An 18,865-nucleotide genomic window follows, 5' to 3' on the forward strand; every position below is an offset into this window, starting at 1 on the left:
TGAAGGGGACACTATATGGCAGATGTGTTTGAAACATGGTTTGTAATAGTGCTTTATACTAAGTTCATAGGAGACATGCAATCCACAGAACCAAACTAGATGCTGTCATGGAAAAGAGGTACATTTCTACAAAGCATTCCAAGAGGAACAGGTAAAATTACTAATATTGATAACATTGTAGGCTGTGTCTAAATTAGAAATGTTTAATGCAGGCTTCCATGTCTATCTGCAACAGAAAAAAACCTTCTACCTGTTGGACAGTTTGACCTTTGGTCACATATTCATTCCCAACTTTCACTCTTGGGTAGCACAAGGCCTTCAGTAAGTCAGCAGAGTTCAAACCCATGAGGTATGCAGCTTTGTCCGCAACTAGAAAACAGTTGTAACAAATTATTTAGAGACTTAATATGTTGTGAAATGCTGAGGAAATGTGTATATTCTTCTGACCACATAGTAGCCATTTCTGATGTTAATATTAACATTGTACTCATTACTTGTTATACAAATTTCTTAAAGGGACAGTAAACAACTTGAGATTTTCATTAGTTAGTTATTCTTAATGAAACAACTCTGCAGTATATTTTTATTATTTCTTTTTCCCCCTTTTCAATTAAGTAAACTCTGAAAATTTAGGATTTTGTAATTTTCAGAATTTTAAATTCACCCTCCTGATGTCTCAAGGCTAACATTGCTACATATCTACCCCATTTGGTTTTAACTGATAACAGCTACAAAACAATGATTTTTATTCTAAAATTATGACCATGACTAACCTTGTTGTCTGAAAATGTAATTTCTTGCAGTGATATTAATAGATAAAAAAAGTAACAGCAAGTAAATCAGGATTGTGCACACAATCCAGTGTTAATAAAGTTTTTACAACAGTTAAAGACATGTCTCACCCTCTGTGCCATCAGGCTCAGCCTGCTCCTCTCTTTGCTTCTGCTTGAACTTCATGTTGCCGTAGTGCATGACGGCACCAGTCAGTTTGTAGATACCAATTTTCTCATCAGCATTAAAGCCCAGGATATCAATGGCACTCTGTTTAATGAAATTGAAGAGATTATGCAGACTTGTGTTGATGTTTATACTGATAAAATATAGTAGCTCAATGTGTGTGCCAGTTTTCATTCCAATATCTGTATTGTAGGATGGTAAGTAAATAAGGCGGCCCATCTATTTCCAGAACACAGACAACCACACTGACTTGCAACTTCCACTTGTGTAAAATGTATCAGTGTAGTGTTACATGATATGGTGCAATTAGTAATTATGTGATTTAGGGTAATTAAAGGGATAGGAAAGTTAAAATTAAACTTGCATGATTCAGATAGAGCAGGTCATTTTAAGACACTTTTAAATTCACTTCTATTTTCAAATGTGCTTAGTTCTCTTAGTATCCCTTGTTGAAAAATGAATATGCACATATTATACACTAGTGGGAGCTGCAGCTAATTGGTGCCTGCAGACATTTGTCTCTTGTGATTGGCTAAATAGATATTTTCAGCTTCCTGTCAGTAGTGCAATGCTGTCCCTTCAGCAATGGATAACAAGAGAATGAAGAAAATTTGATAATAGAATTAAATTGGAAAGTTGTTTAAAATTGTATGTTCTATCTGAATCATAAAGGAAAATGTTGGGGTTTACTATCCCTTTAATACAGCAACACATTTTACTGTTGAAGCAATAAAACCAAACAATGCTTGTATTATAAACCAATGTGTATATTCCAATCTGTGCCAAGAGCTTTTAAGGTAAATTAAGTGTAACAGGCTATTTTCAAACTCAGATTTATTCCAGTCAATAAGAAAAATAATTCTAACGGTTTTTAATTGACTTTGTATTGTGTTAGCTTTTTCCTTTTCATTATCAGCTTTACACATGCTCAGTTCATAAAATGACTTCCATTTTGTTTTAATAAATTATGTTTGGTGTCTAAATATCGAAATGTAAAGTTTATTTTCTATAATATAGCATTTATAAAGCAATATGTACCACCAGGTTGAAACGAATGCTTCAATTTATCTCTCTTTTTTTGATAAGAACAAATAGGCATCGATATAAAACAGGCAATAAAGGGTCCAAGGACTGAACTTTGCAAACAATTACTGTGCAGAAAATGACAATGTTAAAGTAACTATCTAACAGGACTTCCTCTAAGCCTTTGTATGCATAATGAAAGTATTTTGCTTAATGTTTCTTTAATGCCTGCAAAGGGGTGGAACAAATAGTTAAAATCAGCTCTTGCTTTATACTAACAATCGGGAGCTGAATCCGGTGATTGGTGGCTATAGATATATGCCAACCCTAATTCGTTCATTTTTAGCTCTAGTAAGGAAGTGCATCACCAGCCCATAGCTGACATTATCTATTTCTTTACTCCATTGTGACAAGCAAGGCATATGCAATGGCACTTATCCGTAAATATAAATATATATATATATATATATATATATATATATATATATACATATGTATTTTTTTTATTTATTATTATTTTTTGTATTATTATTTTTTATAAATGTCTCATTTTTCATTTGCTGAACGTTTTTTTTATTTCATTTAGGTCTGCAACAAGCGTGAGAAATCACCAGGAACATAATGCTGATGTATCTGGGATACTATAATAGATTTAAAGCACTTCACACAGATTGCAATACTGCTGGTAAAAAATATATATTAAAAAACTGAGTAGTATAATATCACTTTACATGGCTATTTCTAAAAGATTGGAATATTTCCCTATCCTTCCAGTGACTCGTTGGCATAAAATGTGGTGGATAAGAACTGTGGTGGCACAGCACATTTGTGAATGAGACCCAACAGTATATTTTAGAAACTTACATCAGTTGCCATTAATTCTTCTTGGTCATCAATACTAGCCACTGTGATCTCCCCTTGACTGACAAAAGGGTAGTCATATGGGTTGGTGGTAATAAGGAGAGTTTCTAATACACAAAAAAAAAATCATATGAGCAATTTTAAAATATATGTATGTGTTTAAAATTAAGGGGTTTGATAAGGATAGAAGGCAGAGGGTTTCATTTAAAATAATGCATTCAATTGAGGTGTCAGTTACTAGTGTTGTTCCCCAGGGGTCAGTGCTTGTCCCTGTTTTTTTATTTTTTTTAACATGTTCATCAGTGGTAGTGGGCTCCAGGGGAAGCTGTGCTTATTTGCTGATGATTCAAAAATGTGTAACTTTATGTTCCAGGAGGGGTGGATCAAATGAACAGTGATTTTGAAAAATTGGAGTACTGGGCAAAATAAATGGGATCTAACATTTTATATTACCAAGAGCATAAGTATACATCTCAGATCCAAAAACCCAAAGGTCAATTACGATCTCATTGGTACATTACTGATTGTAATTAAAGAGAAAAGTGACTTGGGAATTGTTATTTTAGATTATTTAAAATTGGGAAGAAAATGCATCAGTGCAGCCAGTATGGCCAGCCGAATACTTGGCTGCATTCGTAGAAATATCAAGATTATTGTGCCACTTTACAGAGCACGAGTTAGGCCTCATCTGGAATACTTAATACAGTTCTGGAGACCTTATCTCCAGAAGGATATAAATAAACTAGAAACTGTACAAAGGAGGGCTACTAAAATGGTACATGGTTTAAAATATGAAACATACAAAGAAAGAATCAATTATCTAAACATGAAAAGGTGTTATGATCGATCATTGGAACTTACAAATATATGAAAGGACATAAAAAAGTGGAAGCTGAAAGCAATTTGCACAAAAAAAGCAATACCAAAACAAGAGGTTGCAATCTTAAGTTAGAGGCTAGAAAATTCTAGGGAAATGCAAGGAAGCATTTTTTTTTTTACAGAAAGGGTGGTGGGTTCATGGAATAAACTTCCAATAGAGGCGGTAAACACAAGGACTGTAAACATTTAAAAAAAAAAGCTGTGACATTCATTAAGCTATCCTAAGAAAAAAGTTACAAGTATTATGGGAAGATTTGATGGGCCTTTTTGGTTCTTATCGGCCATCTAATTATATTTTTCTATATGTTTTGCAATAACTTACCAATTAAATGTGGTAATTTATTGGACATAATCTGATAGAAAATGTGGTAACTCCTTTCTGCTGATAACTGGAATGTTACCCTGGATTTTTCCAGAAGATCTAGGAAAATAAACAAACAATATGGAATGTTTGATATTCAGATTTTTTATTCAATATAAAAAAAATTGCTGAAACTTACAAGTTTCAATATCTGCAGAAGCCAATTTTCCAGTGGCGCCAAAATGAATTCTGATGAATTTACCCTAAAAAGTAAACAGATTATAATATTAGAAATGTGTTCATAGTAGAGAAAAACAATAAGCCAAAGGAGACACTCAAACTTTTTCAATAGTTAGTGGAAGAGATAATAAGATTTCCAGAATATTTCCACCTCTGCTATAAGACTAGTATTGGTGCTATTTCATATACCACAAAAACTAAACAACTATATTTTTATTAGACGTATTTGGTTCATTTTTTGTTGTGTTTTTTTTTGGACAAATGCAACAAATATTGCTTGGGCCAAAAATTCAAATTCATAATTTTTTTTAATATTTTGCTAAAGTTCATATTAACGCAAAATGTGAATAAAAATGAGTGAAACATAACTTACAAAACGGGAGGAGTTGTCATTCCTCACAGTCTTGGCATTACCAAAAGCTTCAAGCAGGGGGTTTGCTGAGATGATTTGATCCTCCAGAGTGCCCTGAAATACCAAAATGAACCTTGTAAAATATACAATTAGCTTTATATTTAAATAATAAAGAACCTTTATGTTACATTTATTTAGGAAAAATATAAAGTTTATGGTTTTAAATAAACTGTTTATTATTATTTGCAGTCCTAGCATCACCAGGGAGTACACATAGGAAAGAAAATTAATGTAGCCTGTTTTTTTTTAATTTATTGTTACCCTTCTTTTAATCTATCTATCTATCTATCTATCTATCTATCTATCTATCTATCTATCTATCTATCTATCTATCTATCTATCTATATCTATCATCTATCTATCTATCTATCTATCATCTATCTATCATCTATTTATCTATTATCTATCTATCTATCTATCTATCTATCTTTTTTTCTACCTGTCTGTCTTAAAAGGCTTTCCAATTTGCACTTACTGTCCATTTGAGAACAAGTAGTTTAATCACTCACATTCTGATATTATTATCAAGTTGGATGCAGATAAATAGTGACCAGTAACAAACCTGTATTTTTCCAGGTTGAGCTGCTTCTTTCTTCTTGTCACCAACAGCTGCAATTGTTGCAAAATACTGGATGACGCGTTTCGTGTTCACAGTCTTTCCTGCACCAGATTCTCCACTGAGAAAGCAATGAAATTAAGTTAAATCAATATAAAAACCTACACAATATATCCTCTGCATTCATGGGCTTAACCTAAATCTGTCACCAAGAAACTAGTCATATATATTTTAATATCTTTGTTCCTAAACTTAGGGTGATTGATATCACCCAATCAATGGGCCAGAGAACAAGTTGCTTGCTAATATTGCTAATATTGCTGAACCGCACTGACATTAGCATGACTTGATATTACAAGTGTATAGTAAAGAGCGTTTGTCAGAAAATGGCTAGCATGGCCAACATCGCTTTACTGCAACCTATTTTTCTAATGGATATCGTGAACGCAAAATGTCAACATCGCTTTACTGCAACCTATTTTTCTAATGGATATCGTGAACGCAAAATGTTTTTACACAAAACACATAAAAAACACATTAAAATAAAGTATTACACACATATATACATTTTATAATAATATATATTATTTTAATATTAATAAAATGTTTTAAAATGGTTAAAAGAGATATGGTATATGGCAAGGTGTTTGACTGGAAAGGGCTGCAATGAATATACATAAGTCTAAATATGTGTATGTGTGTATACATGTGTATACATGTGAATTTATATGTTATTATGTGTAAATATGTATGTGCAGACATACATACATAAACACACATATAAACACAAAGGGCTAGATTTATCGTGCACCCGCAAATTTTGCATGTTTACTGTCCCGCAATATATAACTAGCCATTACAAGTGGCTGGTTATTGCTACTGCGAGCTTGCACTAGCAATTAGAGCTTATAACATTTTATAAATGTCCACCCGTTGTCCCCCAAATCAAGTGTAAGATACTTTATTAATATATACAGTATATATATATATATATATATATATATATATATATATATATATATACTGTATATATATATGCGTTTAAGCTCTTCCCATTCAAATACCTTGAAATACCTTTTTAATAGAAATTCTTGAAATTCCTATGTTCTAAATTTTAAATAATACTTATCTCTCTCTCTCTCTCTCTTTCTATCTATCTATCTATCTATCATCTATCTATCTATCTATTTATTTATATTTATATATATATATATATATATTATTTTTTCTTTTTTTCTTTGTACATTTAACTTTTCAGACTGTGTACCATTTTAGTAGCCATCCTTTGCACAGTTTCTAGTTTATTTATATCTTTCTGAAAATATATTCTCCTGAACTGTAAACAGTATTCCAGATGTGGCCTAACTAATGATCTATAAAGTGGCATAAGAGCCTTGCTATTTCTGCTACTAATACCTCTCCCAATACAACCAAGTATTCAACTGGCCTTACTGGCTGCACTGCTGCATTTTGTACCAAATTTTAAATCATCTGAAAATAATAATTTCAAGTCCTGTTCCTCTTTAGTTAGACAGTAATGTACCATTGAGATTATAACTGGCTTTTGTATTTTTGGATCCAATATGCATAATTGTGCTCTTGGTAATATTATATTTTAGTTCCCATTTATTTGCTCCAGTTTTTTAATATCACTATGCATTTGATTCATCACCACTCCTGGAACATCAACTCTGTTACAAATTGTTGTATCATCAGCAAACACTTTCCCCTGGAGCCCACTTCCAATATCACTGATGAACATGTTAAAGAAAACAGCCCAATAACTGACCCTTGTGGAACACCACAAGTTGCTGACACCTTATTTGAATGTACTTCTTTAACTTAAACCCTTTCCCTTCTATCCTTAAGCCAGCATTCTACCCACTTAACAATCTTAGCATCTACGCCAAGGCAATACATTTTTTGAATAAGTTTGTTGTATGGGGCAGTGTCAAAAGCTTTGCTTAAGTCTAGATATGCAACATCTATGGCTCCTCCCTGGTCTTTTAATGTAGTTACATGGTCAAAGAAATTAATTAGATTAGTATGACATGATCTTCCCACAGTAAGCCCATTCTGTTCTTTGTATTTTAAGTTCTTTGTCTAAAGGTAATACACAAGTCTTTCTTTTAAAATATTTTCCATTGATTTCCATAGAGGTAAAACTGACTACAGTAAGCAAAATCTTCCCGACTACCCTATTTATGAAGAGGGACTACATTGACAATTCTCCCATCTTTTGGAACAACTCCTCTTAACAGTGTTGTATTAATTAAATCAGCGAATGGAGTAGCTATCACAGAGCAAAGTTCCCTTAGAACCCTTGGATTCATATTATCTGGACCCACAGACTTATTTACCCTTTTTAAAAAAAAAACCCTTGAAACCTACCCACATTATTTAAGGTAAAATCCCTTACTAGAATTTCACGATCTTTACAATCTGTTGAAAGACTGAACAAAAGTAATAATTTAGACCATTTGCTATTTATCTCCTATCACTACTCCATCGTCAGTCTTGGGTCTTACTATATCTCTGTTAGTTTTTCTTTTTTCACTGATATATCTAAAGAATGTTTCGTCACCATTTTTTACAGATTGTGTTATTTACTCTTCTGCATCAGCTTTATACTTTCTGATTAACTGCTTTGTCATCTTTTGTTGGGTTCTCAAATTTTCCCTATCCTCTTCTGAACCAGTGAGTTTGAATTTGTTATAGACTGTCTTTTTTGTCTTAACTGCATTTTACATATTCATTTAGTATCTCTGACTAATTGGGGAAACTAAATGGATGAACAAAATGGGCTCCATGTATTAATAGGCGGGCGGACAGCTTCTCAACTTGCGAAGCTGTCCGCCCGCCTGCCTTTGCTACATACAGGCAGCGGATCTGTTCATCTGCTGGCTCGTATGTATCATTACACACTTGTCACAGTATGTAATGCCCGCCCCTTCATTTGCACGACCAATCGCGTGACTGAAGGGGCTGTCAATCACCGAGAGTGAGCAATCTGTGATTTTCCCTCGCCACCTCAGAGGTGGTGTAGGGTGTAAGAAGCAGCGTTCTAATAACGGCTGCTTCTTACATTGCAGGAAGCAGGCTCGCATTTGTGAACCTGCCCCGCAAGGGATCCGGAGCAGCTCTCACTGCTTTGTGCATGGAGCCCATAGTGTATTTATATTACACACAAACAAAAGAATAATGTTTTAGATTTTGTGCTTAATATTAGGGAAATGAAAACATATTTACAGATATTTTATTGATTATATATATATTATTTTACTTACGTAATCAAGATAGACTGATTATCACGATCTGGAATAAATAAAAAGTTTAACTTGAAATCATTTATTCATATTAGAGAACTGGTAGCTATGAAAATAATACCAATTTAACACAATCTCTTGAGAATTATTGCACTAGTGATTTGTAATACACCTCTACAACTCCCAAAACATTTCAATACAATGTAATAAAGTTTTAAAAACTAGAACTTATTTTATTAACAGGTTAGGTAGATCTACATATTATTGCCAAAAATAGGGATGCACAGGAGAAATTCATTTTCAACACAAAATTTAGGCTCCTGTATCAGCAACTGCACCTTTAGGTTTGATAAAGCAGTTGAAAATCAAAAGTTCAATACCTATGTATTGTCCTTTAGGGATATATTGAGAAATAAGATAATAAGGTCTTTGTGAATAATGAGATAAGATAAGAAGGTTTGCCCTTCCTACAGACTTGTTTTTTTTCAATGGTTATGTTCTTTAGAACAATGGGTTGAGGTTTCAATGAGTGAAAACATATTTCAAATACCAAAAATAAATAAAAAAAAGAAGCAATTTTACCATACATTTAATACTATGCTGCTGGTATAACCGTTTAAAGGTACAAGTCAAAATTAAAATTTCATGATTCATATAGGGCATACAATTTTAAACAACTTTCCAATTTAGTTTTATTATCAATTTCACTTTGTTCTCTTGGTATTCTTTGTTGGAAGCTAAACCTAAGTGGGCTCATATGCTAATTTCTAACTCCTTGGAGGCCACCTCTTATGTCAGTGCATTTTAAAAGTTTTTCACAGCTAGACAGCACTAGTTTATATGTGTCATATAGAAAACACTGAGATCACTCCTGTGGAGTCAGCACTGATTGGATAAAAAGCAAGTCTGTCAATAGAACTGAAATAAGAGGGCAGTCTGCAGAGGCTTAGATATAAGGCAATCACAGAGGTAAAGAGTGTATTAATATAACCTTGTTGGTTATGCAGAACTGGAGAATAGGTGATAAAGGAATTATCTATCTTTTAAAACAATACAAATTCTGGAGTAGACTGTCCCTTTAATAATTGAAATCCTAAAATCTTTGTCTATTGACAGTCTGTCAAGGTTAAATTTCACTAACTCTGCTGTACTGTCTATAATGAAGAAATTCTTTAACTACATAATCCATCATCCTTGCTTCCTTTATTTATTTATTTTTTAATAACCAACATTTTTCTGCTCTTTACTCATATCTTTCTTGTGGCTATATATATTAATATAATAGTCATTTTATATAACAATTCAGAACTTTAAAGTTGAATAACCTACCTGTTAACATGAACTGATAGGCATTGTCAGAGATGGAGAAGATGTGGGGTGGAGCCTCTTGACGCTTCTTCCCTCTGTAAGCATTGACGACCTCAGGGTTGTATACTGGCAGCCACTTGTAGGGGTTGACTGTTGCACAAAACAAGCCAGAGTAGGTCTGGAAAAAACAAGCTCATGATTAACATTCAGTTACTACAGATTCTTCTGAAATGTACATACTGTATATGTCATTTTAAATGTGCCTCCCCCATAGACAAACATGCTTAACCACTTAACGACCAAGGACATGGGGTGTCAGTTAGTGACCAAGGACGTGCCTGGCACGTCCTCTGAGGTTTCAAGCGGTGGAATTGATCATGATTGCAGTGATTCCTTAATATTAAGGCATCACTGCATTAACTTTTTTACCCACTCTGTGGCCCTCTCTGCATTGGCCAGCGATGGTGCCAATTGTTGGTGGGTGGGAGTCATTGCAGGGAGGCGGGTGGGCGGCCCATCGCTGGTGGAAATATGTCAGAGGGGGTGGAATTGTGTGCAAGGGCACTGGGAGCGCACACGGATTCGGGCACATGCACGGGGACGGGAGCAGGTGGAACCGCTACACTAGGGAAAATAAAAAGTTTAATTGATGGAGGGAGGCAGATAAATATTATTCAAGGGATCTGGAAGGGGGTGAGGGGTAGGTTATGGAGGGGGGGCAGCTACACTACAGAAAAATTTGGATATTAAAAAAAAAAAAAAAAAACTAATTATATTGCAAACAGGGTACTAAGAGTAGCTCCATCACTGCTGAATACATATATATATATATATATATATATATATATATATATATATATATATATATATATATATATATATATATATATATATAAAGAAAGCGTTTTATTTTAGTACTGGCAGACTTTCTGCCAGTACTTAAGATGGCGGGGACAGTTGTGCGGTGGGGAAGGGAAGAGAGCTGTTTGGGAGGGATTAGGGGTGGGTTGTGTCAGGTGGAAGGCTGATCTCTAACCTAAAGCTAAAATTAACCCTACAAGCTTCCTTATTAACCCCTTCACTGCTGAGCATAATAAGTCTATATGTCTGCTATTTCTGAACAAAGGGGGATACCAGAGAAACATTTACACCCATTTGTGCCATGATTGCACTAACGGTTTGTAAATAATTTTAGTGAAAAACCTAAAATTGTGAAAAAATTAACAATTGTTTTTATTTGATCGCATTTGGCGGTGAAATGGTGGCATGAAATATACCAAAATGGGCCTAGATCAATACTTTGAGTTGTCTACTATACTACACTAAAAAAATTAACCCTACAAGCTCCCTAATTAACCCCTTCACTGCTGGGCATAATACATAATGGTGTGCAGCGCAGTGGCGACTCTAGGAACAATATATAGGGGGGCACATAAGATACCACAGTCAAAACTGGGGGGGCACTAATAATTTTCACCACTAAATCATTATAAAATTTAGTTGTGTATATATATATATATATATATATATATATATATATATATATATAAATTAGATTCTAAAAAAAAAAAAATAGAGTAATGTGGTATGCAATGATACCTTTTTATTCTACTAACCTAATACTTAAAGGGCCCCTAAACCCAAAATCTTTCTTTCATGATTCAGATAGAGAATACAAATTTAAAAAACATTACAATTTACTTCTATTATTTATTTTGCTTCATTTTTTAGATATCCTTAGTTGAAGAAAAAGCAATGCACATGGGTGAGCCAATCACACGAGGCTTCTATGTGCAGCAACCAGTCAGCAGCTACTGAGCATATCTAGATATCATTTTCAGCAAAGAATATCAAGAGAATAAAACAAATGAGATAATAGAAGTAAATTAGAAAGATGTTTAAAATTGCATTCTCTTTCTAAATCATGAAAGAAAAAATGTGGGTTTCATGTCCCTTTTAAAAGACAAGCTTTCAAGAGTTTTCCTTTCTTCCTCAGGTATTGCTTCAGACCTGAGAAAGAGAGGAAAACTCTCAAAAGATTTTCTTTATAGTTTAAAGGAATTTCAGCAAACACCGGGGCTCTGTAAATAATTCCCTATATTAAATATGTCACTAATGAAGACCAATGAACAGTGCTTGAGTGTTTGTTGGTGTGTGTGTGTTTGTGTGTAACTAATACTAAGTACCATGTACCAACTTTACACAGCCAGCCACTTCCTACTTCAAAATGAAAATTAGGCACACACACACACACACACACACAAACAGGCACAAACACACAATCAGGCACATTCAGAGACACAGACAGGCACATTCAAAGACTGACTCAGACACATACACACTCAGGGACACACACTCAGACACACAAACAGCCAACCTTAGATTTAGATTCAACTTTGTCACTGTACAGTGTCAAGACAATGAAACATAGTTGGCCTCTGATCAGAAATGCAGTAGCGATTGATAAAAATATACAATAAAATAGAAGATAAAACTCAGTGTAAATTCTAGCAGTCTTACCTAATGCCATAATACATCTAATTCCTAAAAAATATAATCCCTCAATCACTAATAGAGCAAGACTTATTTAAAAAGACTTTGACAAACTAATAATACATATAGACATTACACAATAGTGCCACAAATACTATACAATACAACTATATAGCCTCTGGCATCCAATCCAAACTAAAACATCTATGCAATATACATCATGTTCAAATAAAATGCATCAATCTACAAATACAGTAGTGTAAGGGCTGTAGTGGCAGGGATAAGGGCTGTAGTGGCAGGGATAAGGGCTATAGTGGCAGGGATAAGGGCTGTAGTGGCTGGGATAATAAGGGCTGTATTGGCGGGGATAATAAGGGCTGTAGTGGCGGGGATAATAAGGGCTGTAGTAAGGAGATAGGAGCTGTATTGGGGTATAGGGGCTGTAGTGGGGGGTATAGGGGCTGTAGTGGGCTATAGAGGCTTTATGGGCTGTAGTAAGGGGATAGCAGCTGTAGTGGGGGATAGGGGCTGTAGTGGGGGGATAGGGGCTGTAGTAAGGGGATAGGAGCTGTATAGGGGGTGTAGTGTATATAGTGTTTTTACACAGATGCATACATTTACAAATTACTTTGTAGTAATCCTCCTGACTAATTGGTAAGTGTATATAATCCCTGCATAAAAAATGCATATATTTATACACATACTATATGTATATATATATAATCTTCAAAGAAAAAAACCCTACATGATAGTATAGTATGACTGCTTAATGAAATGTAATATTTTTAAAAGATATTTGAGCACATAAACAACAAAATAAAAGAAGATTCATTGTAAGAATATATGGTACTTTTTTAGGACTGCATCAGATAAGCCTTACATGCACACAGCACTAAAAATGACAAATCACATAACCATTAGGAGGGGCAATATGAAAGGCTGTTGCAAACCCAGGAAGCCAGCAGCAGAGTGCAGATAGAGCACACTCTCCAGACTCCTAGGAGGAAACTACTCCCCCTGATTTCTTACTTAGTGCAAACACGGAGCAATGCATTAAAAAACTTTCAAATGACAAAAATCAGTTTTGGAAAGACATTCAGGCCAGAATGTCTAGAGTCTAGCTAGGTATTATTTAATTTTCACTGCACTGAGGTTTTTATTAGGCTGCTTGCTTTCTGTTACCTCGCTAAAGCAGATAGTAGAGTCTGTAAGGCATGGGCTGGCAGTGGCACAGGCCCTACACCAGCAGGGAAGCCAGCAGCAAAGAGCAGAGTACACTCTGCTCGTGAGAAATTCCTCCCACTTGCCTCCTTCAAGTGTTGATAGTGATGCACCAATTGGATTTAGCACAAAATGTATTGAATGTTACCTGACCTCTGCAGTTCCATTGTCACTAAGGTCCTGAATCAAGGCTGCTATAGCTCTGCCTCCAATGGCTCATCCCCGCCCACATCTTTCTTTATAAAATCTGTCACCCGGTATAGACCATGATGATCATGTGCAAAAATTAAATACAAATGTTTAAACATCTGACAGCTGCTCAATCTTAGTGCCTTTTTACTAGTAGTGCTGTTGTTGCTGTGCTTATATGCAGCCTTAGACGACCACCTATTTTGCCTAACGCTAGGGCTGCCTCTGCTTACACCATGCACACACAGTCCTAGCTGTTGGGAGGGGCAATTGCCTGTTGCCCTCTCCCTGGATCCACCACTAGTCTACCTTATACCAGGGAGGGGGGAGTCCTGAACCCTGGTGGTCATGTGGGATATGTAGCTTGTCTGCCTGCAGACAGCTCTTTCTTTCCCGATTAGCAGCAAATGTTTCAGAGCATTGCCATGGTAATCCACGGCAACGCTCTGATTTAAAAGTTAACTGTTAGGGTGGCGGGCGCAACAGGCAGATGAAGGAGATTTCTGCAGGGGGGGCACACAGGGGGGCAAAAAATATTCTTAGGGGGGCAATTGCCCCCCCCATGCCCCCCTGTAGCGACGCCTATGGTGCAGCGGCATTTAGCGGCCTTCTAATTACCAAAAAGCAATCCCAAAGCCATATATGTTTGCTATTTCTGAACAAAGGGGATCCCAGAGAAGCATTTACAACCATTTGTGCCATAATTGCACAGGCTGTTTGTAAATAATTTCACTGAGAATTGAGAAACCTAAAGTTTGTAAAAACATTTGTGAAAAAATTAACGATTTCTTTTTATTTGATCGCATTTGGCAGTGAAATGGTGGCTAATAATAAATATATATACATGTGAAGGGTTATTTAGGGATTCCTGACAGATATCAGAGTTCCAATGTAAATATCGCTAATTTTGAAGAAAAAAAAAAATTGGAAATAGCAAGTGCTACTTGTATTTATTGCCCTTTAACTTGCAAAAAAAGCAAAGAACATGTAAACATTGAGTATTTCTAAAATTTCTAAATTTAGTAACTATTTAGCATGGATGTTTTTTGGTGGTTGTAGATGTGTAACAGATTTTGAGGGTCAAAGTTAGAAAGAGGGTTTTTTTTCCCATTTTTTCATCATATTATATTAAAACAATTATAATAAATTATAAGGTATGATGAACATAATGTTATGTTTAAAAATTAAATTTAATGGCGAGAAAAACGGTATATAATATGGGTGCAGTAAATAAGTAAGAGGAAAATTACAGCTAAACACAAACACAGCAGAAATGTAAATATAGCCCTGGTCCCAAACGGTCAACAAATGGAAAAGTGCTCTGGTCACTAATGGGTTAAAACATGTTCCCTGGTACTCCTTTGATATGCAATCAGTAATTTAATAATGTCATTGAAATAACATGAATGGATATTCTAAAGAAAAATATACATTCTCTAATACTTTATTTTTTGCATTACTAACCCTAATATTGAATTTTAGATCTCTTTAAAGGGACATTAAACACTTTGAGATTGTAATATAAAACATTTATTTATGTAAACATATGTCATTATTTATTTTGTCCCCTTTTTCTGTAATTTAATGCAGCAAATTATAGGCTTTCCTGTTTCTGTTAAATTTAACACTGGTATTCTCCACACAATCATTGGTTGGCATCTAATGAATCATTTATTTCTGTCTCTGATTGGCCACGGGAGAGAATGAAACCTTGGTTATAACATGGAGGCAGCCATAACTTTATTGACCCTAAAAATGGACTCTTCTTTTATATTTAAACAACTAATATGATTTAAAGAAATAACTCTGTATTTTATTCAAAGGATAATCTTTGATTAAAATATTTTATTCTGTCTAGCTTTTTTTTAAGTATTTAATGTTCCTTTAAAGACACATCAAAAAACTGTCTGAAGTCAACACTATCCTAAAATAATACTCAGTCCAATGTTATTTTTTTGTAATTTCTTCTACATATAGAGTAGCACAATACAAATAGACCCATGTACATTTCTATTATTTTCATTAACTATTTATATGACTACATCTATGGCATAACTGAGTAGACATATCTATGACACACATAGCTTAAGGCAACAGCAGCTATACTGAGGATTACTTACATAGATCATCCAGGCTGCATAACGCTCTTTGAGGTTATACAGGACACCTGGCTCATTCAAGTGAGTCATCATAGCCATGTCTTCAATTTTATCATACTTGGGGGGGTTCATGGGGAAGACTTCATCATCCTTAACTGTTACAGTCTGTAGAGAGTAAAGACACGATTTAGAGCAGATAGTAGATAGATAAATAGATAGATGATAGATAGATAGATAGATAGATAGATGATAGATAGACAGATGGAAAGATAAAGAGAAAGATGCACAGAGAATACTATCAGACAGTTCTCATCTATATATTTAGTCACTGAATTTTACTGATTTCAGATATACAAGTCATCTCTCTCTGAAGTGATATATACCATCAATGAATTATAAAATGTAAAAGATACCATTAATATGTAATCAGTTTAAATAATGTTACTGTAGTGCTCTTGAACTCAATTCTGATAACATAGCTGATATTCATTCTAAGTGCATCAATGTGTATTTTACAGTTATAAGGTTTTAGTTGAATTGATTATGAAGAATCTCTGTTTTTATTTCTTTTAAGAAATCATGGCTTGCAATTGACACATGATAATTTGAGTCCGGCATTCTTAGAAACAATGCAGGGAAATCAGAGAGCACTCACAACTATGTGTAGCTCTCTGCAGATTCTAATGTTTCTTGAATGGTTCTCTACTAGGGATGGGCGTTCTTATCAAATTTGGAAAGTTTATATAACATTATAACATTCTACTTTCGAATTTTCGTTTTCAAATTTTTTAAGAAAATTCGAAAATATTAGTTTGAGTAATAGAATGTTTCAATTTTAAAATGCAACATTCAAATTCGAAATAGTATTTCTAGTCTACAACTGTGTTTAATAAATGTAATATTTAAATTTGAATGCTACATTCAAATTCAAATATCACATTCGAATTTGAAATAGTATTACTAGTCTAATACTGTTTTTTAAATGTAATATTCGAATGTGACATTCGAATTTGAATGTCACATTCGAATTCGAAATAGTATTTCTAGTCTACAACTGGGTTTACTAAATGTAATATTCAAATTCTACATTCGAATTCAAATGTAACTTTCAAATTTGAAATAGCATTTTTAGTCTACAACTGTGTTTTATAAATGTAATATTCGAATTTGAATGCTACATTCAAATTCGAAATAGTATTTCTAGTCTAATACTGTGTTTTATAAATGTAATATTCGAAATCGAATGTCACATTTGAATTCGAATGGCACATTAGAATTCTAAATAGTATTTCTAGTCTACAACTGTCTTTTATAAATGTAATATCCGAATTCGAATGTGACAGACGAATTCGAATGTGACAGTGGAATTCGAATGTGACATTCAAAAACTGTAAATAACATTCGATAATAGAATTTTTAAGAATATTCATTCTTATCAACATTCTATTATGTAAATCGAATTTCTACAATATCATTCATTCTAACATTCGAATTCGAATATAAACACATTCGCCCATCCCTATTCTCTGCACTCTTATTCATTAATGTAGCAACTCCAAAAAAGTTCTTTCTGCTGGGAATTTGGTAGTGACTTTTTATATTACCAGCAGGACAAGGAGGGAGATAAAAGAGAAAGATGGAGGATTTAAATAATAACAAAGAACCCCATCACCTGTGATATTTCCACCCCAAATGTTATGGTTTAGACCAGACATCCTCAAACTTAGCCCTCTAGAGGTTTGTAACTACATTTCCCATGATGTTCAGCCACCTGATATGCTGGCTGAGCATCATGGGAAATGTAGATAAAAAACCTCTGGAGGGCCATGTTTGAGGATGTCTGGTTTAGACTGACCAATACACAGCCATACATTTGCTAAATACCCTTTGGTGACATTTTGTAGCACATAGTAATTATGGCATGATCCCTTATAGACTAATAAAAACACACAGCCAAACCCTTGCAATGACACAGTTTGGTTATTCTCACTTACTGTATTATCTTCTTTCTTCACTGTGACTTTTCCTCCGTCTTTGCTCTGAATAACCCCCTTCACGTACATCGTTTTTGGGTCAATCACAAAGCAAGATGTTTTTGCATCGAATGGTCGATTCTGTGACTCAATTCTCTCTTTCTCAGTTTTTCTGAGGAATGGGGCCGCCTCCCCAAATATGGCCATTTCCGCGTCACTACTCATGGTTACACAATTCCTATGATATTCATAACGCAAGTTAAAATTTGTTTTATCCCATTATATATTGATATGGAGAACAGATTTCACTACATTCATTACATTTTAAATTTTACTGAATGTATGTAACATTTTCTTGTTGTACGTAATACAGTTCATAGTTCTATGCTTACCCTTATTGCTTTTCCAGATGAAAAAAATAATAATGGCAAGAAAATAGAGCTGCAAAAAAGAAAGATAAAACAAAACATAAATGTCTATATCTTGTAGAAATTTTTTATTTGCCCTATCTCAAACTGTTTTTTTTTTTTTTTCTTTTTTTGTAAGTGGCAGTTGAAAGCTCAAACATAATCCCAAACCAGAGATACTACTATGGTAATTATGGGCATGTGATATTAATCCAAAAATATATGATGCTGACGCTCATAAAGTAAATATAGTTCCAGAGACTAAAGTAAACACATTTTCCCTTTAATTTAAGGGATAGTTAAGTCCAAATTGAACTTTCATGGTTCAGATAGGGCATGTAATTTAAAACAACTTTCTAATTTACTGTTATCATCAAATTTGCTTTGTTTTCTTGGTATTCTTTGTTAAAAGCTAAACCTGACTGGGCTCATATGCTAATTTCTAAGCCCTTGAAGGCCGCCTCTTTATCTAAATGCATTTGTCAGTTTTTCCCAGCTAGAGGGCGTTAGTTCATGTGTTTCATATAAATATCATAGTGCTCATGCACGTGAATTTATTTAAGAGTCAGCACTAACTGCCTGAAATGCAAGTCTGTTAAAAGATCTGAGATAAGGAGGCAGTCTGCAGAGGCTTAGATACAAGGTAATTACAATTTATATAACAGTGTTGGTTATGCAAA

At 34.2% G+C, this 18,865-nt stretch overlaps 1 protein-coding gene and 1 long non-coding RNA gene across 2 annotated transcripts in view; one reads left to right on the top strand and one right to left on the bottom strand.

Annotated features, from left to right (window-relative positions):
- Positions 1-18,221, bottom strand: part of LOC128654625 (myosin-1B-like) — a 37,060-nt gene extending 18,839 nt beyond the window's left edge. The window contains exons 1-12 of the mRNA XM_053708636.1: positions 18,171-18,221; positions 17,800-18,016; positions 15,827-15,970; positions 9,825-9,981; positions 8,517-8,544; positions 5,236-5,350; positions 4,635-4,727; positions 4,221-4,284; positions 4,043-4,141; positions 2,845-2,948; positions 903-1,041; positions 251-369 (exon numbers count right to left, since the gene is read on the bottom strand). Of these exons, the coding sequence (XP_053564611.1) occupies positions 251-369; positions 903-1,041; positions 2,845-2,948; positions 4,043-4,141; positions 4,221-4,284; positions 4,635-4,727; positions 5,236-5,350; positions 8,517-8,544; positions 9,825-9,981; positions 15,827-15,970; positions 17,800-18,003 (1,266 nt within the window). The 5' untranslated portion in view covers positions 18,004-18,016; positions 18,171-18,221. The remainder of the gene's footprint in view (positions 1-250; positions 370-902; positions 1,042-2,844; positions 2,949-4,042; positions 4,142-4,220; positions 4,285-4,634; positions 4,728-5,235; positions 5,351-8,516; positions 8,545-9,824; positions 9,982-15,826; positions 15,971-17,799; positions 18,017-18,170) is intronic.
- On the top strand, positions 2,565-7,871 carry LOC128654633 (uncharacterized). The gene is made up of 2 exons (XR_008401472.1): positions 2,565-2,665; positions 7,387-7,871. It is a non-coding gene; the product is annotated as an uncharacterized LOC128654633 (long non-coding RNA).
- Positions 18,222-18,865: the final 644 nt, after the last annotated feature.

The sequence above is a fragment of the Bombina bombina genome, chromosome 1, assembly GCF_027579735.1.
Source record: "Bombina bombina isolate aBomBom1 chromosome 1, aBomBom1.pri, whole genome shotgun sequence".
Lineage (NCBI taxonomy): Eukaryota > Metazoa > Chordata > Amphibia > Anura > Bombinatoridae > Bombina > Bombina bombina.